This window comes from Rhamphochromis longiceps, linkage group LG2 (genome assembly GCF_057381845.1).
Source record: "Rhamphochromis longiceps isolate RC_006_pf linkage group LG2, R_longiceps_female_GT1.1, whole genome shotgun sequence".
NCBI classification, from domain to species: Eukaryota; Metazoa; Chordata; class Actinopteri; order Cichliformes; family Cichlidae; genus Rhamphochromis; species Rhamphochromis longiceps.
Window position 1 is genome coordinate 41,009,383 of NC_140558.1, and position 26,028 is coordinate 41,035,410.

Below are 26,028 nucleotides of genomic sequence, written 5' to 3' on the forward strand. Positions count from 1 at the left end.
AAGCAGGAAATGGTGAACGTCTTCAGTTGTGCTGTCAGTCGACAAAAAAGCCCCTTGGTTAAAAAAGAAAGAAAGAAAGGAACTCAAATGTCTCTAAAGTTGTAAATCCCAAATCTGGATGGTGTATGCAACATTTTCAAAACAAATTTTCTTCTCAAATATGCAAGAAGCACCAAGTATGTTTGTTGGGGTGGCTCTAGGTCGGGAGGTAGAGTATGTCATCTAGAAACTGAACCTATGAAGTGCTCAGGTAGAAGAGCACTATATAAGAATCAGTCCATATACTCTATCTAATATTGCAGGGGTCTAAATACAGTTAGAAATTGTGTTGCAAATTCTCTCCATTTATATCCAGAAAAATAAATACTATGAAAACAGAAATATATAGATTGTTTTTGTTTAGGCTTGTTTACATCTTCTTTGTGACAAGAAGATTATCAAGCAAGGCTGTACAGTAAGAAAAGGAAGACGCACTAACCAGCATGGCTCTGCAGTGTTTTGATGTGGAAAAAGAACATTTTCCAACCCCAGCCCAACAGCTGCTCACAAAGCCGGCGATTTGCAGTGACCTGGCAACCAGAGACCATACAAAGTCAATGACGTTATGTGACTTCAACTGATGATGAACACTGGTTGTGCACTGAGTGGATCCCAAGACAAAGAAAGCACCCCACTGAAGGGACTACAGATGTGATCCCATATATAACAGGGTAGAAATAGTGCATTCTAGCTAAATTTGAAATTCGGAATTTCTGAGTTTCTGAGAATATGTTGGAGTGGTGTTTTTAAGTGGGAAAAAAAATAAAATAAAAACAAGCATTGTGTTGTATTGCTTGTGCCATTTTTCCTTACTTTTCCGTCTTTACTATTGGAACACACTCAACTTGGGAGTTGCATCCCTCTCAGCTTCCGAGGCAAATGGACCGCGGCACAAACACTTGAGAGAGTTACCTAGACAACCGGAGCCTGGAAGGTTGCTAGTGACCAGCCGTGAGTTTAAAAGCGATGTGTTACGAGCGACTCACTCCTTGTGTGGACGCAGCTTTACCAAAGGCCTTGGTCAAATGCACTTTGGAGAAATAATTTTAGAAAGAACAGATTCCACTCAATGTACACAGAAATAACTCCTGAGCCACTGTACTGCTTGTTCAACATGGAGATTTATTCAGACTTGCAGGAGTGACAACACTGTCATGTCACTATGTCATTCCCCATAAAAAATGGCTGGATATGACAAGGTACTGAGATTTGAAACACAAAATGTGGCAAAGAAAAAACAACTATGCTGTACAATCACTGCCGACGATGTGCATTATATACTCTACCACGCATGGTTCAAAATGGGCATACTGGGCCAAACTACTAAGTAACTGATGTTTGTCTAATGTGTAAACTTACTCACAAACATTCAGAGAAATATGTCAGAAGTTTATTGTGACTGAGAGTCAGCCAGTCCTAGTATTCCTTCTTCAATTGCTCTCAAGAAAGCAGCTCCAAAACCTTTTGATGACACAGAAAATACGAAAATCACAGATACTGTATGTGCATTAATGTGTTGGTGCGGCAGAGAGTGCTGAAGTGTGTGTGTGTAGGTGCTTCAACAGCCGTTTCAGCCTACTAGAAATTCAACCCCCAGCCTTCTTTGTGAAAATATAAAAGGCTGGAGGCAGAGATGAGTTCAAGATATTGTAATTAGCTACCACCATCACAAAACTGCTGCTGTAGAAAATGTGAGAGAAAAAGACATTAGTGAGTTTCATGATGTGGTCACTGAAACAAAATGGTAATTGTACCATTTTTTAGACTGTATTACTTTGCCCACTTCTGTTTCATAGTTTGTGGTTACAGTATAACAAAAATTGAGGCTGGCACAAGGCAGATAGCAGGTCCTAATGGTGATGAAAACAGATCAACATAGAGGAGTTGCAATCAGTGTGCAAGACACAATACATTGATCTTACATGGAGGAAAAACTGCATACAAACACAAAAGTTTCATCAAGTAGATTCACATTTACCAATTCTGAGAGGCTGTGGATTTCATTACCACGAACAAATGTTATTCTATAAAAATTACTCCGTTAATATTGACGTGAAATTTTGATTATTCTAGCAATAATACCTGTTCTTTTCTCTGTGGGTACAGAGGTGAAAGAAAGCTTAATTCTGCGCCTGGTGGAGCAAAGTTGGTGTGTGTGTGTGTGTGTGTGTGTGTGTGTGTGTGTGTGTGTGTGTGTGTGTGTGTGTGTGTGTGTGTGTGTGTGTGTGTGTGTGTTGTTTGTATCAGAAGAGTCGATGAGACAGACAGAGGGAGATGGAATGAACCAAAGGTGAGAGCTAATATTAGCCTGCTGCTATGAATGGCAAGTTGTTTGGACAAGAAGATAACAACATAACTGCACGCCTGAAAAACACAGCATTTTATTTCTTGATCACCAAGGACAGATTTCTCTCACTAGTGAATTAGAAAAACTAAATACCTAAAAAAACCTCATCTTAATAGACAAGGTAAATCACTGGTGATCACACAAATAGTGTGTGTCTGTATTTAAGATTAATATTGTACTTATTTCAAATGTCCCAGATATGTGTGGTACTGGAACCAGCGTTAACACTGCTAGCACCACCAGCATTCCTTTCTTGGTGGCTGGTTGTGCAAAATGCAGATATGTACTTCTCTGGTTTAAATGCCAGTTTACTCTGACAGCCTAGATCTATCCATCCATTCGCTTCCGCTTATCCTTTTCAGGGTCATGGGGGGCTGGAGCCTAGCCTAGCGGTCTTAGGGCGAGAGGGACAGGTTGCCAGTCTGTCGCAGGGCTAACACATAGACAAAGACAACATTCACGCTCACATTCACACCTGGAGTTTCCAATTAACCTATCCCCACTAAGTACATGTCTTTGGACTGTGGGAGAAAGCCGGAGTACCAGGGGAGAACATGCAAACTCCAAACAGAGAGACCCTTGCCTGATGGTGGAATTGAACTTCTTCCTGTGAGGCAACTAGGGATGGGTACCGGTGTCCGGTGCCATGATGGCACCGGTTCTGACATAAACGGTAGTAACCAGACCGAAAAGCAGCGCACATTTCGGTGCTTTATTTCGGTGCTTTTTTTTCCTGAGATGTCATACACTTCAGATTCTAGCCAATCATTTTACGTTTCCAAGGATAGTAGGCGGGGCCAGGTACGTACGTTCTGTTAGAGCAGAGCTACAGATTAAAAATGTCCAAGGCGAAGCGGTCAAAGTCTGGCTGTACTTCACAGCAAAAGATGCAAACTCAGCAGCAACAAGTGCTTTAAGCTGATACTGTGATACTGTCAAAGGAGGTAACACCTCAAATCTGATGAAACAACTGGTGACGCATAGCGTTTTTTTTTAAAGCCGAGAAATGCGCCGTATTTGATAGCTTGCTGCGAGACCTCACACCGAGCACATCTACTGCGGGTGTGGTGCCTGTAATCGGACCCGGAGTTAGCAACATCCCCCAAAAACCCGAAGAGGAGAGTCCTGGCCCCTAGCCCTGCCAGTGTAGCAGAAATGATGAGGATGATGATGCAGCAGCAGCCGTTCTTCTCTGCGTGAGTAGCTTCATGTTGTTCGAGTGTAATTTACGTTGAGTAGGCTAACCACGTTATTACATTAATGCATGTAAGGTGAACTAGCAAACACTGTCGTAGTTACATGCGGCTGTCTTCTTGTTTGATGGCAGATGCTCCCTTCACCCTGGCCAAAAAGGCTAAAATGACCAAAGAAAAAGTGGAAAACAGTTAAACATGAGAGGTTTAGGACAAAGTTTGTGTTTTTTCCATTGTTTAAGCACTGCTTCCAGCCAAGAGTGATGCCATATATGCCCCATAGCTGCAGAAAAGGCTAACATTGTTATCTTTTTACAAAAAAAACAGCTGAACATGAGAGGTTTTTGGACCAATTTTGTGTTCTCCATTCTTTAAGCACCAGTTTGAGCACCGTTTAAGGACCGGCACCGTTTCAAAAGTACCGGTTTGGCACCGGTATCAGATAAAACCTAAACGATACCCATCCCTAGAGGCAACAGTGCTAACCACTGCCCCAAAGCCTAGATACAACTGCTTATTGTGTATGGTCAACATGCTATAGATGTTGTACTATAGAGCGCTAGTTAACAGAGCTATTGCAGTCTTACTCCTCAGTTGACTTATTTAGAGGTTCCCATCACACAGATGGGAGTAAAAGGTCTGCTGGGCCTGTGTCAGTGCTGGGTGGCAATAAATCAGTTAGAGGTCAACTTTTACAAAAATCTTCTAAATGCAATAATTTGAGAACAAGGTGATCTAGGTGGTGTTTTGAAATTGATACCAAAGATTTATCTGCTAAGAGGGTGATGAGTACCACTCACCCCAGACAGTATTTTATAAGTTGCTATTGGTGCATAAAGGTTAAAGAGGGGTCATTTTAGCCCATTTGGTACATGACTGCCAGGCAACATGATGATCTCATGATATCTGAAAAAACTCCAGGGGCCTAAGATGTGCAGAGATGTGCCAAGTTTTTCTTTTGCTGAACTCCTGATTGTGGAGGAGGAATTTGTGGACAAACAGATAGAGATTAGGTGTATTTCAGTAAGATAAGATTAATATCTGCAGCAACATTTCAAAGTCACTCAACTAGTAGCACATATGCCTTTTTGTCAAGCTACAAATTGTGACCACTATTAAGGTGTGTGAGCAGTATGATACATGTAAAAACAGATGTTCTTAGTGTTCAAAATAAACATAAATGGGAATGTTTTGCTTTGTTAGTGAAATCATTACAAAAGAAAAGCAACCTGTATTGTTCTCCCCCACTGTTGCAAGTCCCAGATAACAGCATAAAGAGATCATAGGGGATTTATCGGTCGCTTTTATTTAAAAGGAAGTGTTATTGTGTCACATGGATTGACACAGCAGTAATCCTCAACTATTACTCCTCCTACTACTTTCACCCGCTTACACTTGAATGTTAAACTGCAGCTATCAGAGCAGGCAGGGAAGGTAAAACAGAAGGACAGTAGGAAAATGCACATAGCACTTGATAGAAAATGGTTCATCAGGATGTTACATTACAAATTTCCAGTAATTTGGCCTGGTCTATAAAATTTCTGCACTAGTAACTCAATAGCAGGTAATATCCTCTCCATTTCAAACACACAGCATCATCTGGGATGCTCTCTATGTCAAATAGCTGTTTAGAGTAATCACCGGCAAGAGGCTGACGAACATTCCTAGGCAAGTATCACTGGCACTGAGTGCATGCGGTCATGTGGCCGGTACTGTGCAGGCTACTCTCAGCAAAAAAATTTGGGACAACAGTGTCAGTACTTTGGAGATGACTCAGATGAAAAAGAACAGAAAAAGCTCAAGTGGGAGTTTTTAGAGACAAGATGACCGGAAATCCAAAAATATCTTGCAGTGACAAAATGATCCCTGGTATGATGCAAAACTACCAAGCATGAAGAAAGTGCTGCTCTCATACAATCTTTCACCTTGAAAGCTTTTCCCAAAGGCCGGAGTGACGGACATTCCTCTGTGCCCAGTTAAAAACAGGAGCTTTGACCCATTTGCTTCCACTTTGGGTATTAAAGTAGGACACTATATTGCCTACTGAGTATCCCATGAAAATATAGTATGTGTAAAATTAGAATGAGGGCTTAAACAGCATCTAGCTAATTCAGCTAGCTAGTTCAGGATCCAATTGCCTTTCTTGGGGGAATGAATACTTCTGAAGCTCTGGTAGGCAGCTCTGTGGGAGATAATGGCAATGCTTGGCTTGGTTGAAAACTCTCTGAAAACTCTTATGTCTCTCTGGACTCAGAAGGCATTACTGACCACCACCACCAATTTAAAGTGAAGCAATGTGACTGAGTGTGTCATGTGGTGTGTCAGGTATAATTTGCTGTGGCTATGGAGACTAATAAATCTCTACTTTTTGAACATACATTATTTAATTACGATAACCTATAAGCAGCCAACACAAACTATAACAAAATGCAATTGTCGCTCCTCCTTTTAGCATCTAGTGGCACTCAGCATGATTATTAATGACAGTAACAGATCATGTTAATGAGTCATGCTTGAAACAGGTAGCTACAAGCATTGTTGAATCCTCTGCAAATGAGTTTGATTGTGTGCTGGATGAGAATTGGCATCCGATGCATGGTCATTAACTGCGCAGTAGTGCAACGATCTTTAATTTCCTTCAAATCTCTTGTGAGTTTGGTGATTTCATTGCCAGAGACAAGACTTTCGGAACATTACAGGCAATGTTTGTGCAATTTTCAAATATATAGATAAACTATTATGATTTAATTTTTTTGGAACTGAATGGAAAGGAGCCAAAGACCACAACAAAACAATCAACAGAAACCAGAGAAAGGTTCACATTTTACACAATCAACTTAACTGGAGCCCCTGTTGCATATTTTATGTAGTCCAAATACATACACCCAACCTAACAACATGCTTTTGAACTGCAACGCAAACTACGCTGACTGGTTGAGATAAAGCTCAGATGTATTTCAAACTGCACTGACGACTGCACAAGAAAGCAGAATATAATCGAGGTTAGATAATTATTCCATGGCCAGAAAAGAAAAAAAAATACACTGCAGTATATTCAAATGAGCGAGGCTCTAATTGCATGTGCCCAAATGCACGCACAGAATCTAGTTCGGGAAAACTGTTTTACATTCAGCCCACATCTTCAGTAGTTAGGAGTTCTTAGGCAACAGGCAATTAGAGGAGATACCACTGCTCTTATCTGCTGCTGAATCTGAAGGCAGATTCCAGTAGTAAAAGCCTGAGAGACAAGCGGCACCTGAGCCTCTGAGACAGCAATGAACAGTATACATCCTGCAAGCAAATTAACGCCAATACCTTTTTAACCGCCAACACCTCATTACAACTAAATTACTAAAAACTAATTTACTGCTTCATATCTACTATGAAACATAAAGGAAGCCAAAACATGAGTACACAACAGGTGTTTGTGTAGGCAGGCTTGGCCAACATCCGTTTACAGTTGCCATGATGTTGAAACTACACCACAAAAAAGTTAACAAAACTGAAATAAAAACAGGATGATTTTGTGAGAATTTAAGATAGAGACATAACTGTTTGTCCAATCCATCCACAACTGGTTTAAGGTGTTAGTTATAAAGTTTAACACTATTTCTAGACAGTAGAAATTAGAGAAGTTAGAGAAAAATAAGATGAGAGGAAGAATTCGAGAGCTTTTCCCCCCAAATGTTAAACTGTTAAATTGTATTGAATTAAATATTTTGAACTGACTGATTTACAGGAACATCTACAAGAGAAACATAATGATAAAAATTCAAGGCTAGTTCACATTAACGCTTCTTTTAGCCTCTTTAGAAATATTTTCAAAATCTGTCAACTGCCCAACTTTTTAAACAGACTTCCATTCTATCACAAGTATCAAGAAACACTGAATCCTAATCTCCACACACAGCTGCGTGCATCGCATGCATCGCATGCATCTCCTATTGTTGCAGCATGATGTAATTTTTTAATGGTACTTATAATGAATGATTAGACTCCCTGTGCTGCTTCAGAGTTTTTGGTATGCAGACATCAACCGCACATTAAATTTGACACACCATTAATAATTTGGTTCATTTCAAAAGTGAAGATGATAAATTAAGAAGTCGAAATAGAAAAAAGAAGTAAAAAACTTTGCATCTAGGGCTAAGTATTGAAGTGGAAGTCAGAGGTTGCGGGCTCTGTGGACTAAACAAAACTAAGTCCTCAGCTATAGTGGGAAAAAGTCCATGTTAATATATTTCACATATTACCAGACAGGGCTTATAACATAAGTACACCAGTGGTGAATTGCTTTCTTAGTCAGTTTGATTGGCATGAGCTCTGCATGCCATGGAGAAAATACCTGCATGCTGCAGCCATTGAACAGCTTCTCTCAAGCACCAGGTCACTTTACCCTGGCCATTAGAATGCTGGAGCAGTTTGGATTCATCTTGTAGTCTGCAAATGAGAGAAAAAACAGTATTAGGCTTACACTGCTAAAATACTTGTATTATCATCTTACTACATGGCTCTAAATCAGTTTTAGAGCTAGGAAACTAAAACAGAAACCACACAGTCCATTCTGATTTAGAGCATTTTACTTTTAGAGTCTAACCTGCAGCCTAAGGCACCTTTCTCTGTAATGATGCTGCATAAAAGCTCATTTCAGTGAGCCACTAGGCCAAAACACAGCAATGTGAAGTCATCTACTTTTCCAGAATGCAGTGTATGGCCATCAGGGAAAACGATAGCAAATCAAATGTGCGCAAACACATATCACGTAGAATAAGTTGAAGCATGGACCTTGAAGCACTGCACTAATTTGCTGTCTGCCTGGTGAGCACCAACAAAGAAGAGAAAGCTATTTCTTTGATTAACTTTCCAGAGGTGTACATTCAGACCTCAAAGGAGTACGAGGACGTAAACCACTGTCTTCGCATGTTAAGCCTTCACCCTGGGCTTGTTTATTTGTATTTCATATTTTTACCTGCACCCTGTGGCAAAATACCTGCACTTACAAAACCCCTTTTATTGTTTTTCCATTGTGCTATTGTCAGTGTCAAGGCCTCCAGTGGAGCACTAAACACTAAATGATTAGCAGACAATGTTGCTGCAATCCCTGAACTTTGGAGTGAGAAAAAAAACCTCACAAAGAATATAGTACTGTGAAAAAGTATTTGTCCCCTTCCTGATTTATTTTCTGCATATTTGTCACACTTATATGCTTCAGATCATCAAACAGCGCCCAAGGGTACCACAAGCAGTAGAGTAGCCAGGGATGGTTCTCCTGAACCATAGCCTCCTGACTAAGAGGTGAACTTGCTGGTGTGTTTCTGATCACTGTCCTGCTGCATAATCCAAACGAACTTGAGAATCAGGGCACAAATTGATGGCCAAACATTCGACTTCAGAATTTTGTGTTAGAGAGCAGAAATCATGGATCCATCAATTATGGCAAGTTGCTGTAGGTCATGAAGCAGCACCAGTAGTCCCAATACCACCACTATGTCGACTCTTGGTAAGACATTCTTTTTAAGAAATGTTGTGTTAGTTTCACACCAAATATAACACAATGTAAACTTTCCAAAAAGTTCAACTTTTTGGCTCGTCAGCCAACAAAACATTTTCTCAAAAGTCTTGGAGCTCATCAAGATGTGTATTGGCAAATGTGAAACAAACTTTTGAGTTCTTTTTGGTCAAGGGTACTTCAGCTTCAGGGTTGTGGGTGTTATAGATGCCACTGACTTTGTTTCTCTTGAGGTTCTATAGATCATGGCATAAGCCATAGTATTTTATATTTTTAGCCTATTCCACTTTGTTAGACAGGTTCTATATAACTGATTTTTTGATTCAACAGGTATGGTAGTAATCAAACCTGGGTGTGGCTAATAAAATTGAACCCAGTGTCAAACACATGTGAATTATTACAGTTAATTTATGATTTTACAAAGGGAAACAAGTACTTTTGGGTAATTTATCCATTAACGAAAATATCCTCATATAAAAATACTGGGGGCTGCCAGTGCTACCCTTCAGTCACCTAGTAACTGCACCTATGATATAAATTTGAAAATCCTTGGCGACTTCCTTCATGAGTTATCGCATTTCCGAGGTTTTCAGAAAATTTGACCTCTGAACTCCACTCTCAGTTCAAGGTCACTAAGATTCAGAACTCATTCAACATTTTTAGCAATACAAAAACTTTCAGTAGATGCGCCTGTGGTATGAATGTGAAAGTCATAGGTGACTTCCTTCTTGAATTGTTGCATTCACAAGGTTTTCAGAAAACTCGACCTCTGAACTTGACCTCTAAGTCAAAGTCACTGAGATTTAAACTTGTCCGAGATTTTTAGTAGCCGTCTCATCTATGGTATCGATTTTAAACTCCTATGTTGCCCAGTTCTCTAGTTTTTTCCCAGTTGGGTAAAAGCAATACCCCAGTTAAAAAAGGGAAATAAGGAGGGGGGAAATACTTTTCAATGCACTGTAGATTTCTTAAGATAAATAAGAATCTGATCAAATCAAGGTTGTTTAAAAATATAGGCAAAGAATTACTACAATGTATACAGCAGCTCTGCAGGTCACTGAAATATGTAGGTATTTCCAGTAGTTTGAAAGTAGGAAAATAAAAGCACCACATACTATTTTGACATGTCTTTTTCATGCCCCCAACTTGCCGTCTCATTACAGTCATGACATCTCCAGACTAAACTACTGAGTTGACGCATAACCACAATGCTAAGCAGCTCCTACAGCAGACTGAATCAAACTAGGGTGTTTTTTGGCTGTTTTGTACGTAAACACAACAAATGTGTGGATGCTGGTGTGTCTGTTCTGCTGAGAGAAACCACATTTGGATTTTGTTTTGACCAATTACATCAGTAGGCTGGTTTAAGAGTAAATCTATGACCCTTTTAGCATTTACACTGCAACAGGAAAACAGTGCCACCATGACCATGAATGTGACAGCAGAAGGTAAAGATTTGGATAGCAGCTCACACGTGTTGAATAAAGGTGAATATAATCGTAAAAATGTTGTTTTTTTTGACCATGAATCGCCTGTACTTCCAGCGAAGCTTAGGAGCTAATCACGACTTAACTCATTGTATTACAAGGAGCCAACGCACTTTCTCAGTACTGCTATAATACGATGACTCTGGCCCTTACCAAATCTCCAACTACACCCAAGTCCACCCACACCCTCTCAACATCCGACTCACACTAGCAAAGAAACCATTAACAGTAATGAGAATCAATGGGGGTGTTAAAAGTATTGGCAGGCTACCCTAGGAGCTGCTCTCTGTGCCATCTTTATTAGTCTGAAAAGAGACCCAGCCTCTAGCCTGCCAGCTCTAAATAGGAGTGCATTGATCAGAAGGTCAGGCCAGGCTGAATCCAACCCTTTAATTGTCTGCGCCACTCCTCATTCTCATTCCAGCAGCTGTCAGTCGACTCCCAGGTAAACCAAGGCCAGCATCACACGTGGTAGTTCTTACAGAAGTGGGCCTTTAAGGCTCAGACAGAATGTAAGCCATAGGTAACAGGAAGAAGAAATGAAAAGTTATTTCTCATGACATATTCATCTTAATCAGTTGAGAGAAAACCACCACTGATCCCACAACACACACAAACATACACAGTATTACATTTACTCTCAGCAGATGAAAGCTACCTTTTAATTCACTTACTTGATGCATTTCTCAAATTCAGCTCAAGAAAGGCTTCCCATCACGCTGTACTTTCCTTTAACACCTTTTTACAAGACATATTATGTTCTTCTTCAAGTGATATAATCTCCTTTACGGACACAGTAACATTAAACCACTTTGTAAGACTGCTATGCCAGGCCCCCACCTCTACATAAACCACACTACAAGTGGCACTACAAGTACAACAGGCTTATAAGGTCATAACCTTCGAGGGATGACGATCTAGTATTAAAGAATCTATGCTATAGTCTTTGAATTAACTGTTAGCCAGTTAAAGGAACCATGGACACATCTTCCAAAATACAAAACAAATACAAGCACCCAGTCAGTGCCGAAAAAGAGATTCTGTGTCTCTCTATGCATTTGCATATTTGTGAAGCAGATAAATTCACTTCCTCATTAAGTTTAATTACCGTTTTAAAATATGGATATGGACTCATCAGCTCCTCCCTGCTAACCTCTATTTATATATTTTTAGATTAAATATATATACAAGTCTGACTCAGAAAATTCCTTTTAAGTTTTAAATATATTTTCATATATTTATAAGATGGATAAAGAAAATGAAAACATGACCACAAACTATCTCCCAAGAAAAAGTTTAAACGCTAACATTAGAAAGTTTATATATCAGATTCTAGCACTTGCCCCGACTGAAAAAAAAGATAGTCAAATCCTTTTGCACCTTAATCCAGATGTCTGGCTGCTTCAGACAGCGCTTTGTCAGAATTGTTTCCTGGCTTTAGAGCTGGAGTCATTTCAGATTTCTTGGCGACTAATCAGATGCCATCATTCATCAAAAAGTTGCAGTGACAGGGCCAATGGGCCTGTCTTTACGAAATCTAGCAGGGTAAGATTGCATTGCAGTTGTACAGTGATTTGAAGCTCTAGTGTGTGTCGAATATGTCTGGCTGTCAGCCTCCTACATATATTTCATTACAGGATGGTAGCAGAGGTAAATAAATAGGTTTACTTAATATGTTGCACTCCATAAATCCCACAAAAAAGCTCAGATAAAACTGAAAAAATTAAGACAAAACCAAGAACACAGGCAAGGCAAGGGCTTGGAAATCTAATTTTCATAGCGTGAAATATGTAGATGTCATTCATACTGCACGGCAGCCCGGATAAAGTATGCAATGATGTTGTGACCACTTTTTTGCTATAATCAAAGTCCTCACAGCTCATCACTACAACTGAAAATTTAGTGCAATCAGTAAGATTATTGCCTATCATCAGCAGTGGCTGATTAAAAATGTGGCTTTCATCTTTATGAAAAACATGGCATTTGTGCAAGTAATTGGTCTGCCCAGAAGGATGGCCCACTCTGAGGTCATCCATAGATGATCAGGTAATCGGTGCAAAACAAAAGTGTTCAGCTCATGAATTACAAAAGTCATGCACGTCTGATATCTGAAAATATATAATCTATATAGAGATATAATAAACACATGACTATTTCCTGTGCTGGATTAACTGTAAAGTACATCCAGCACCTCTCTACTTGTCAATGTCATTGCAGCTTCCAGACTTACTCGGCTATGAAATTAATTTACTTCACACCTTTTGGAGACTTCACATAAGATCAGTATCCACTGAGATGTGATGAGAAGATTTAGCCTAAAGCCGGAATCCATATAGCCTAAATGACTAACCACGGGGAGTGATAAAGTGCATTGTCCTGAGATGGTTATACCAATTTCAACAGCAATGCAGTGTGCCGGAGGAAAGAGGTATTGGCTGTGTACAGCAGGTCTGTGAACTCAGTGGAACCAGTTATCAAGCCATAAGCAATGCAGTGAAAGTAATACCAAAGCATACATTTAACCTGTGTCTGCATTGTATTCCCATTGCTAAATTTGCATTTATCTCCTATGCTACATACCTGTGTAGGCCTACAGCCTATCCCAGGTGGCAGATGGAGTATGGCTGAGGTCACTGCTCTATTTTCAAATCCTCCTGGGAAGCTTACAGCATATGCTCCCATACTGTCATTTAAGCTAGTTTATTTTAGCAGTGAAAAAGTAGGTGATGTTTGAAGTTAAGAAACAGATTTATTTTTAACAGCAATTTGAATGAAGTAGAGCAGACAGCAACACAAGATTGCTACAAGGGAGGTGACTATAATTAAAGTTACCATGCCAACTAAATGTCTTCATCTTTGCCCTCATCATATCCCTGCAGTGCACACAAACTTAAAATCAGAAACAGAACGTCAGTGACGTAGTAGTTCATCCACCTCAATTCAAATGTTTTGTAAAGGTTTTTTTAACCTGTCCCATCCTCACAATGCTTTCACAACTGCTAATGATCTTCTTGTGTATCTGATGTTTTCTCATTTTAATTATTTATTCATTACTTGGGTGTCAAATGCTTCCGTGCTGTCACAGCGTCTGGCACCGTGTAGATAAGTCGATATACATATATGTATATATCAGGGGTGCAACGATACACAAAATTCACGGTTCGGTTTACATACAGACAGACAGATATAGTATATATATAAGATAATATGTTAATTATGACCACAGGACCATTTTCCAGTTTGCCTTAGCTCATCTGGTTTTTAACATTATAGAAAGTGTTCTTTGCACATAAGTTAAAATTAAAAAAACAAACAAACTTTGCTCTCTGCATTAAAATATAGGGTTTCAAGGATTTGTCAGCAACTCCATTTCATTTCAGTTTAGAAGACAAAAAGAGTCTGTATTTTAGATAACTAGCATGTGCTACATATTAAAAATGCACATGGCTAAAGTACATAACTATTTAAATGTGAACTCTGCAGTTCTGTTACATAAGAAAACACAAATAAGTATTTCCCAAGTTCGTTAAACAGAGCAATAAATTTTTTAGCACCTCTTTTCTAAACGTCCGAACTTTATTTGGATTATTTGCTATAATCCAACCTGTTCTTAAAAAAAGTAACCTCGATCAAAATGATTATGCCAATTATAGGCCGATTTCCAAACTTCCCTTCGTGGCTAAAATTCTTGAGAAGGTAGTTCTGCTTCAACTTCAGACCTACCTGGATGAGAATAACATTAATGATAAATATCAATCGGCCTTTAAACAACACCACAGCACTGAATCAGCACTGCTCCGAGTTTTTAATGACCTTTTACTAATGGCTGACAATGGACGCCCCTCTGTCCTAGTGCTATTGGATCTTTCATCGGCATTTGACATGGTTGACCATAACATACTATTGGCGAGACTAGAGCACACTGTAGGCATCAAGGGCGCTGCCTTGGATTGGTTTAAATCTTACCTCTCCGATCGGCTCTCTTCGGTTCACTTGGCCACCTCCTCCTCCTCCGCTGTACCTGTTTGCTGTGGTGTCCCCCAGGGATCTGTGTTAGGCCCTACCCTGTTCTCACTGTATATGCTTCCTTTAAGTGTCATTTTTGAGAAATACCACATTGCCTTTCACTATTATGCCGATGACATCCAGATCTATTTTGAGCTGAATGATGATCTAGCTATGTCCGTGAGTAACTTTCGAGAGTGCATGTGTGAGGTCAAGCAATGGCTTCTGGCAAATTTTCTTATCCTTAACGATAAGAAAACTGAAATTATGATCTTTGGCAGTGACGCTCTTCGTGCCAAACTTCATGATGCTTTTGGTTTTCTCACTAGTTCTTTCCCTGACACTGTTAGAAATTTGGGTGTGCTACTTGACAGCTCATTTAAACTTGATAAACAAGTATCTGCTGTCGTCAGATCTAGTTTCTACCAACTTCGCCTTATTTCCAAGGCCAAACACTACATCCCGCACAATGACTTGGAAAAGCTTATCCATGCCTTTGTAACGTCAAGACTAGATTACTGTAATTCACTTTATTATGGTCTCCACTCTACCCTTTTACATAGATTACAGACAGTCCAGAATGCCGCTGCACGCATTCTAACTAAAACTAAGAAGTTTGCTCACATCACTCCCGTCCTTGCTGATCTGCACTGGTTGCCTGTGAAATTTCGTATTCAATTTAAAATTCTGTTGTTTACTTTTAAAATTACTAATAACACAGGGCCAAGTTATCTTAAGGAACTCTTAAATTCATATCTTCCTACGAGGGCCTTAAGATCTTCCTCACAGTTATTGTTGGTTCAGCCCAGATCTCGCTTGAAGTCTAGAGGTGATCGAGCGTTTGCTCTAGCTGCACCTGAGCTGTGGAACAATCTCCCGATTGGCACCCGGGCGTCTGACTCTATTCAATCTTTTAAATCACGGCTTAAAACATATCTGTTTGAACTTGCTTTTTCTACTAGTTAAATTCTCGCCTCGCTTCTAGTGAGTTATTCTATTAATGTGTCTGGTTGTTTTGCGTTGTCCTGCGCTGTCAATGTTTTCTATCACTGTGTTTGATGGTACAGCTTTACTCTGCTATAGCTGTGTGCTATAGTTTATTCTTATTAGTGGTCTTTACCTGTGAACATAATCTCACACTTATATGACTCTGACGTTATAGTGCTAATTATTTTATTATTTTATTGTTGCGTTGTCTATGTTCTCTATCACTGTGTATGATGGTACAGTTCTACTTTGCTATAGCTGTGTGCTATAGATTATTCCTATTAGTGGTTTTTACCTGTGAACATAATCCCACACTTATATGACTCCGATGTTTTAGTGTAAATCATTTTATTGTTTTATGTAAAGCACTTTGGCATGCCCCTGGCTTTTTAATGTGCTCTATAAATAAAGATTGTTGTTGTTGTTGTTGTTGTTATTTCTGATGCTTGACATTATTTTACTTTGCATACAGAAAAAACAATTATTTCACAAAAAAAAAACCATGATTCTAACAGTCAATTGTGTATCCTTTTTGCTGGATAACGCAGTCGCAGTCATTTGTTGAAGTTTTCAACAATTCTTGCACACATCTCCTGATCAATCCCAGCCCAAATCTTTCAACCTCCTATAGATTTAAAAGTCTTCTGGTATAGACTTTGTAAAGTAAGGGATTACTGTTGCAAAAACGGTAATTAACCGTTACTTTCCCGTAGGAACGCTGCGTTACTGCGTTACTAAAACCGTGATTTTTTTGCGAGAATGTCTCATGACAGTGACGTAAGCGAGCGCGACGTTAGTGACAACAGCTGTGTGCAGATCAACAGTGGATAATATATCGAGTGAAGAGAGAGTATGAGCGTGCAGCGTTTAAAGCGTGGAAGTACTGACCTTACTTTGAGTTTGATTCCATAAAAAGTGACAAAAACATTAGTGTCCGCTGTGCGTGGGAAGAAAACTTCTTTTTACAGCGAAAAAACCCCTAAACTTCCAAACAAGCACCGAGTAGCTACGACGTAATGGGAAACTCACAGAGAAACTCGCGGATTCTTCCGCTGACCGCGGCACACCTGCACCAGGGTAACCCTCCGCCTACCCCACTCCTGCTTTACAGGTGAAAATAGAGCAACAGGACCGCTGAGTCTTTGACTTTATTTATTTTCTGCTGTGTTTTACTTGCATCTATTTGAAAGACTGAGTGTAAACAAAAAATATTTTATTTTATGTGCTGGAATGTGCAGAAAATAGGTTTAAATGTTAAACTAATTTCTTCCAGTCAGAGAATGTTGCATAGAATTAAATTTTTGCTTGATGCATAAAGTTAAAAGATTAAAACTAATAAAACAAGTTTTAAAAAGATGCTTTTCCATTTGATTACATTTTGTATGATGGATTATGCAGAAAAAGTAGAATTGGGCTAAAAGATCTATCGCTTTATCACCTCTTCAGGGTGTAAATCGGGTTTTTAAAAAGTAACTAAGTAACTAATTACTTTTGAAAATAAGTAATCAGTAAAGTAACGGGATTAATTTTTGGGGGAAGTAATCAGTAACTAGTTGCTGATTACTTTTTTCAAGTAACTTGACCAACACTGGCTGTTTACTGCCTAAGGTTTTCTTGAAAAATCCTCACATATTCTTCTTTCGTTGTGTTTTTTCCCTTCATCCCTTCAGCATAATACTCCTACCACCGTGTTTCACTGTGGGGACAATCAGTTGTTTGCCTCTTCCCGCTTTCTCCAAACATCCACTGCCAAAAGTATTCACTCACCCATTCAAATCATCCAGATTTCAATTACTTCTATGGCCACAGGTTTACAAAATAAAGAAAGTAGCTATGCAAACTGCTTCTACAAAAAAAAAAAAAACATGGAGCTTCATGGAATGGGTTTCCATAACCAAGCAGCTACACGCAAGCCTTACATCACCAAGCGCAATACAAAGTCAGATGGTGCTGGTAAAGCACACTGCTAATGGACTGCAACACAGTCGAGACATGTTCTCTTGATTGATGAATAACGCTTCTCTGTCCGTCTTTGGCAGTTGCCAGGAGACGATTAGTTGTCTGACGAGTAGTGTAAACTTTAGAAGAGGGGAGGATTTGGTGTGGGGTTGTTTTTCAGATGTTGGCTTCTGATCTTTCGTTTGAGTAAAAGGAACTCGTAATGGTTCAGCATACCAAGCCATTTTAGACAATTTCATGCTCCCAACTTTGTGGGAACATTTTGGGGATGGCGCCTTCCTGTTCCAACATAACTGCACACCAGTGGACAAAGCAAGATCCATAAAGAATGGCTAACTGAGTGTGATGAGGAAGAACCTGACTGGCCTGCACAGATTCTTGACCTGACCGAACACCTCTGGGATGAATAGGAGCGAGGACTGAGAGCCAGGCTTTCTTGTCCCATGCGTCTGAGGTCAGCGTCTGACCTCACAGGACGATACTGTGAGGAAGGACAGTTTATTTCCCATAAACACACTCTTAAACCTTAAGCCTTTCCAGCAGAATTAAAGTTGAGAACATTTTGATAAAAACTTAAAATTTTATTTGGAGGCAATTAATTTTGTCCTCATCTCTAAATCTCATTCAAGCTTGACAAGAGAAAGACATACACTACCTATACTATGCAAGATATGTACATAGTTAAATTAAACAGTAGTTTAATTTATTATCGTGCTCTTCTATTACCAGTTTTCACTATTTACTCACTTTAGGTATTTCCCAACAGACTGGTACTTTATGCACAGACCCAAAACGCACACAGGTTTATTGATTCGCTGAGATGACGCCTCGTCATCGCCTGCCTCTTCTTATCCAGCTGCCAAATTCGCTTGAGGCTAAATGAAAGATCTCATAATGAGAAATGTCACCTTTTCTCACCCCAAGTGGGACAAAAACAATTTGCTTCAAAACATGGAAAATATTCTCAACATGGTGAGCTAAGTTTAGTATCATGGCCTTGGGCAGAAAAGACTAGTCAGACAGATTTTGCAGATGGAATCAAAATAGTGCTGGGGCACATGGGAGGCTATAAAACAGTGAGGGCACAGTCTTAAATTCTAATAAATAACTAATACCAAATGAAGGCAACACTAGTAAGCCTCATTTAAGTAACATAAGCAGCATTTATGACACCTCTAAGGATATAATGGGAAGATCTGCTGATGTTAGTCAGATGCACAATAGCAAAAATGTTAGCTCGTGAGGTAAGCAAAAGTATTACATGGATATGCAAATAAACTCTTAAACAGTCAATTAATTTACTGGATGTGTAAAAACAAGTGAATCAAAGATATTCATGGTTAAAAGCAGTATACAGCATTTTGCTTCAATGGATATCTAGTCTGCATACAGTTAGAGTCACTGTTACTTTTTTTTTTAAACAGATGACCAAAGATGCTATTAAATAATGTTTAAATGAATTAACACGGTTGTTTCCCTATGAGTAAGGTTAAAACCTTTTTGCTGGGTGCCACAGTGGTTGTTTCTATGCAAAAAAAAAGTGTTTGTGTTAGTCTGGAATTGCAGAGATGTTTGGACAGAATTTCTGACAGCCTCTCTTCTCAGCTTGAACAAAATACTGAAGCTCATTTTCATGTTTTACAACAGCAGAGCTGTGGTGCACTTGTACTGTCTGGTTAGTTTGTGACTGACAGTTGGCTACAAAGCACTCAGACATTTTTTTTCTACAGTTTTACATTTAATCAAATCGCCTGAGGCCATCTAAACCTGTATACCTCATTAATATTCCTAAACAAGCTTTCAGCAACTCTAATGCTGCACACTGATAATCAAGGACATGACACACAGCTCATACGTGGGCTCTGAAAACAGAGGGACTGCCCACCACTCACAGTAATTTCAAGTAATGAAAATATTGACCATATGGTGGAAAGTGGGTGCGCTGTTATGGTAACGCATTTTAATAAAATTAATTAGTGCTGTGGACGGAAATTGCAGACATGTTTTTTTCCATGTGTTCGAAAAGATGGGACATGTAAAACAAGGGTCGTTTTCTTAACCTTCTTGCTATAGGCTGCGGTGTCAAAAAAAAGAGGAAATAAACATCAATATTTTATCCAAGCAAAGTAGAGGCTGTCAGAAATCCTGTCCAAATCTCTCTGCTACAGCAGTTTTAGACAAACACTCCTGTCTTCACAGATATTATACAAGATATGTTTTTATTTTATTTTTTATACAAGATATCTAATGTGAGACACTGGATGTCTTGTAGACATGGTTTTAACTTGTGTGCCAGTTAAATAACCCCACTGTTTAACCCTTATCAGCACAAACACAAAGGCGCACTGTCTAGAACAATATAAATGAAATAGTGCCTGGCAAAAATATAGATATCAACACATTGAATACTACTGAATTCTACTATTAGATATTTCCCTAAATTGAATGAATGGATGCAAAGTTATGACTCTTTTTAAAAAGAGGTAGCTCTAAATCCAAAAGCGGCTCCTGAAAAAAGACCTGGTTTCTGTGCTTCCGTGTGGCCTACCTAAACAGAGCACAAAACACAACACAAAGCACCATTTTTAATCTCTTTTGAAAGTACAAGATCATATTATGAACTGGCAAAGCTTAATCCGCAACTGGAAAACTAACCTACATTTGCATGCAGAACAGGCTTCTGACTTCAAAAGTAAGGTTACAGTATTTTTATTCAAGCTTGCCTCTGTTCCAAGCAGCCAGGGTCACCTTACCTAACATCCAAACATCCAACTTTAACTGAGCTGACAGATCTGAAATGTTGTGCAGACAAAAGCACATTCAGTAAAAAAAGATGACTGTTAGCTTTTTACTTCATTTGTATATATAAAGAAAAAGACCTCGCAAAAACAAAGTCAAATGAAATGCTCCTAGAATATACAGTCACTAAATACATACATCTTGAAATACTGTCTGTATCTGAGACTTTATAATACGAGCTAAAGCAGTGAGTGGCAGGATTTGTTAGATAAGTGTAAGGGAGTTGTAGATGTAATATTATTAGCAAATCTTGCCCTACCTTTTAAAAACCCTGATGTTTCACTTTAGGTTACGCCCAAAACTTCACCTGCCTCTCCACAACCCTTCCCCAATCTTTTGTGTCTGTTTCACTTGCACATAAACAAAAAATGGTGAAGCAGAGAGCACAGGGGAAACAAAAAAATAACATTTTTGCAATCACAATTATGTATAATTTAAAACTAACTTCATCATCCTGTTTTAGCCAGTATTCAGCAATCAGTCATTGCAAATTGTGTACTAAGTTTGTCACAATACTACAATCTAAAACTCAACCCTGTTCATTTTCAACTAATTTTCCTACTTATAGGTTATGTTTACCAAAATAATTATTTAAGCTTAAGTGTAGTGGTTTTATTTGTTTTAGAAATGATTTAGATCCTTTCATCACAGATTGTGAAGGTAAAATATATTTTACTGCCTACTAATAATAGAGATTACAACAATAAATGTTTAATAAACTCCACTTTTCAGACAGCTTTTTTGTTAACGGTGCGGTTAAGATAACAGAAATCTGAAATACTGGAAAATCCAGTGGGCTCAGCTGTTTTTGTGTGTAGCTGGGATTCTGAGCCTGCATCTTTCGCTGGCTTTTCTAATGCTGCATCACATATATCGATGGGAAAGTATGGCACAGTGCAGCGACACCACAGTTTATACTATCTTCATAACAGACAGCATAAAACTGGAATTCCGTGAATGAATCTAAATCATGAGCTTAAATGCAAACTCATCTCTGCTACACTTGATGTAACCTAAATCTGACCATGGGTACCACAGTACCCTGCGCACCAGTCCAACACAGTGGTTTACTGTGAATTCACCACAAACTAACCTGATTAACTGCCCAGTATTTTCATGCAGCATTTGAATAAAACTAGTTTGTATTTATTTATTTGTTTTGCAGGAAGTTTCACAAAATGAAAATACATAATTTATCAAAACACATCATATACAGATAGGGATGGGTATCGTTTAGGTTTTATCTGATACCGGTGCCAAATCGGTACTTTTGAAACAGTGCCGGTGCTCAAACGGTGCTTAAAGAATGGAGAACACAAAATTGGTCCAAAAACCTCTCATGTTCAGCTGTTTTTTGTAAAAAGATAACAATGTTAGCCTTTTCTGCAGCTATGGGGCATATATGGCATCACTCTTGGCTGGAAGCAGTGCTTAAACAATGGAAAAAACACAAACTTTGTCCTAAACCTCTCATGTTTAACTGTTTTCCACTTTTTCTTTGGTCATTTTAGTCTTTTTGGCCAGGGTGAAGGGAGCATCTGCCATCAAACAAGAAGACAGCTGCATGTAGCTATGATGATGTTTGCTAGTTCACCTTACCTGCATTAATGTAATAACGTGGTTAGCCTACTCAACGTAAATTAGCTACTCACGCAGAGAAGAACGGCTGCTGCTGCCATCATCATCCTCATCATTTCTGCTACACTGGCAGGGCTAGGGGCCAGGACTCTCCTCTTCGTGTTTTTGGGGGATGTTGCATAACAGGCAACCCACCCGCAGTAGATGTGCTCGGTGTGAGGTCTCGCAGCAAGCTATCAAATACGGCGCATTTCTGGGCTTTTAAAAAAAACGCTATGCGTCGCCAGGTGTTTCATCGGATTTGAGGTGTTACCTCCTTTGACAGTATCACAGTATCAGCTTAAAGCACTTGTTGCTGCTGAGTTTGCATCTTTTGCTGTGAAGTACAGCCAGACTTTTGACCGCTTCGCCTTGGACATTTTTAATCTGTAGCTCTGCTCTAACAGAACGTACGTACCTGGCCCCGCCTACTATCCTCGGAAACGTAAAATGATTGGCTCGAATCTAAAGTGTATCACAGCTCAGGAAAAAAAAGCACCGAAATAAAGCACCGAAATGTGCGCTGCTTTTCGGTCTGGTTACTACCGTTTATGTCAGAACGACACCGGTACCCATCCCTATATACAGATCAAATATGTGATTAAAATGATGACATTGCATGTGATCTTTAAATTTGCAGTTTATCAAGCATCACTGAGCGGTCCTTACCTTTAAATATAACCCCTCTTCTTCCTCTTTTGTCTTGTCTGTCTTCCTACACCATGCTCCATCTCTGAGTGAAGTTAACTCTCATTCTTTTCTCTACCTGGGAAACAGAGCAGCTGGACTTTAGCTAGAAACACACTGTGTGACAATCTGCACACAAACTCATTGTGTATTTGTTGATGTTTGTTGAGCTGATAGAAATGTTGAATTTGAAATGACCTCACACTAAAAAAAATAAAAAATAAAATAAATAATAATAATAATAAATATTAAAGTACAGATACCTGAAAATTCTACTTAAGTACAGTAACAGAGTATGTGTATGTTGTGACTTCTCTACTAAGAGAAGCCCACCTGGAACATCTAAAATATTTTTAAAGCAAAAATAATTTAGCATGTTGTATGAGTCCAGTCTGGCTAACACTTAATTCCGTTCATTGAGTCACAGCACTTATATCGATCCACCAAATCAACTGTGTATCTCCAAGGAATGAGTTAGGAAGGGATTAGCTCCTGGCCCTTGATTAGCATTTTTTGCTTACACAGCATGACACCATCCATCTCATAGCAGCTGCATTTATACCTATTTAACCTCTAAGAGATGTCTCCTAAGACCAACCCCCTTGACCTCATCTAAGGTCAAATTTCTCCAAAGTCCCCAAGTATTTTCTCAGTTCTTCAACCTTCATTAGTTTGAACAAGTCTATTAGGTCCATCCTGCTGCTACAGTCATATGATATCATGAAATGTAACAAAAGGCCTCCTCCTCAGCTTGGAGAGTTCCCATCACTCTCGTGGACTTGGTGTCCACATAAGTCTCTGTCCTGTGCTTTCAATAACTCACGCAGAAGCCTATCAGCAGAGCGGTAGATCAGGTAACACCAGCGAGGGTGCAGTTCTTATTTGTGCAAACCAAGGTCACTGAACCACATGGATGCTGGATCAATCAGACAGATTAATGAAGCACAACTTGCTGACATGACGAATATTGACACCCTTATTACATCTTGGTCCTGCAGTCCACAACACTGCTTATATAAATCTGGCCCAAGTAGAAGGAGATGGGTAAACTCCTGAACCTAATCCTTCACATGGTAAACACACTACAAGAAGAGCTTAAATAAGGAAATGTGTCTCTCCCTGTAATTTACTAAATCCAAAAATGTCACAGAATTAAAGCTCATGGTGTAAACGCAGGTTGCAAGCAGTTTGAGCTCCAGTATCCTCAAAAACTGATCAATATTTATAAGATGATCAAACAAAAGTGGATTATCAGGAGCAAGACCTAAACATTTAAATACCTAATGACTTTATTTATTGATTATTCAGTCATACTGAACCTAGTTTTTTGGTTATTCCTCAGTCACACCAGACTTGGGAATAACCAGTCAGCTACACACCCTTGCAACCACCAAATTTCCATAAAAACACTCCTAAACCTTGTGGAAAGCCTTTCCAGATGAACTGAAGCTGTCATGCTTGCAAAGGGTGGATCAACATCATATTAAATCCTATGGATTAAGAATGGGATGTCAAGCTCACATGCGTCTGAAGCCAGACAAACAAATACCTTTGGCAATATAGTGTGAAAAAATCCAGTAAAGCTTGTTTGTAGAAAACACAAAATCACAAAGGTAATTTTTCACTATTTTCCAGTATTTAATACTTCAAACAGATAACTAAAAAAACACCTGAAATAATAAGCTAAAAATAAACAGTAGTTATAACCCTGCAGCATTTTCAGCACACCAGATTGTGCTTTTGTTTAAACGTGTGCTATCACTCTTGATTACTAATTTTCCTTTTAATGAAAGAATTACCTAGTTAGTTACTAACTAGTCACTTGGTTTAAGGAACCACCCATTTTCATTTGAAAAGTCCACACAGTATAACAGGAAGTGCATAACGTTCAAAAACAGAATTAAGCCTCTGCAGTAGGTCTAATCCCATGTCACCTTGCTTTTACCTAAATTAACTGGTTTTCTTAAATGCTTAAAGCACCTCAAACGTCACATCTCTTGCCCAGATTCTGGTTGTATTTCTGACAACGGGGCCAGAACAAATGGCATCCTCCAGTTTTAATCAAAGGGAAGATTAACCTTTTCTATCAGCGGTGCCTCTCTTAGCAAAATAGGGAGTCGAGATTTAGGATTATACCTGTGAAGCCATACTTTAGCTCATTATTGGACTTGGATGTTCAGACCTGTATGACACCCCTTATATCACTGGCATTAGGTTACCATTAATGACTCAGTAATCCTTCAAATCTCTCTAAAGAAATGCACCTCAACATGAACCTCTGGAAATTAATGTATTTGTAGAGCCTTCTCAGGTAATGATCCTCCATATTTTTAGAGATAACCTCACCACTTACGAGCAATACCTGGCCACTTAAGATAAATACCACAACGTTGATTCTGATTTTTCATTTCAATCACACAGCAGACATAAAGCTGTTTTGCTGCATAGTGCCCACACTAGTTTCCTTAATTTCTACTAACAAAGAGCAGCTGTTTGCTTTCCACCCATTTTCTATAAGTTCCCTTATAGATCAGTTGCCAAGTTAAACTGTTATTATCCCAAGGCTTTACAGCACAGAGCAACAGCAAAGGAATATAAGGAAATAATACAAAATTTAAAGAGATCATAAGGACTAGTTATGGTCAGAATATAGCCTTTTATAGAAATTTGGCTGCATCACAATTACTGATTATGGATAACCATGGCAATAACACATCTGTAATTCTTCTTTCTGTACAGTTTCATTGGTACAGTTATGGCTACACTCTTTTACCACCTGCTTGCAATGAATGTATTCAATGTATTGCAGAGAGAATACTAACTAGGACTGAAAAGAGAGACCATATTTTCCCGTATTAGCTCCTCTTCATTGGGTCTCTGTTAAATCCAGAACTGAACTTAAAATCTTTCTCCTCACATTCAAAATCTTGATTAATCAGGCCCTACCATACCTCAAAGACTTCAAAGTACCTTATTATTCTAAGAGAGCACTTCACTTTCAGACTGCAGGCTTACTTTTGGGTCATAGTTTTTAAAGGTAGAACAAGAAACAGAGCAGTCAGCCACCCGGCCCCTCTCATGTGAAACCCAGTTTGAATTCAGGAGACAAACACTTTCCTTTATGATAAATCTTATAGCCAGGGCTGGATCAGTTGACTCTGAACCCTCCCTGAGTTATGCTGCATTAGAGTGCTGGAGTGCCTCCCATAATGTATTGAACATTTCTTTAGTCTTCTTTTTTGTTTCACATTTCACTTTCTATGTGTTTATACACCACTGCTGCATTTAATCATTGCTAATTACTAACCTCTGGCCCTCTCTTTGTTTTTTTGTCCTGTCTTTCTCTGCTCTCATCTTTCTCCTCAACCCCAAAACACCCAAAGCAAAGTGGCTGCTCAC

General features: G+C 39.0%; 1 protein-coding gene across 8 annotated transcripts in view; it reads right to left on the minus strand.

Annotated features, from left to right (window-relative positions):
* The window catches only part of enox2 (ecto-NOX disulfide-thiol exchanger 2), a 183,889-nt gene that overhangs the window by 156,864 nt on the left and 997 nt on the right, over positions 1 to 26,028 (minus strand). For 2 of the 8 annotated variants that reach the window (XR_014914642.1, XM_085429058.1), the window contains exons 2-4: positions 22,612 to 22,708; positions 7,925 to 8,019; positions 479 to 569 (exon numbers count right to left, since the gene is read on the minus strand). Coding sequence is in view for 2 of the 8 variants with exons in the window: in XM_085429058.1 (XP_085285184.1) it covers positions 479 to 569; positions 7,925 to 7,930 (97 nt within the window). In the remaining 6 variants the exon portion in view is untranslated. Of the gene's footprint in view, positions 1 to 478; positions 570 to 7,924; positions 8,020 to 22,611; positions 22,709 to 26,028 lie in introns of those variants that run through there. The other 6 variants (XM_085429066.1, XM_085429061.1, XM_085429063.1 and 3 more) reach the window with 4 other exon arrangements.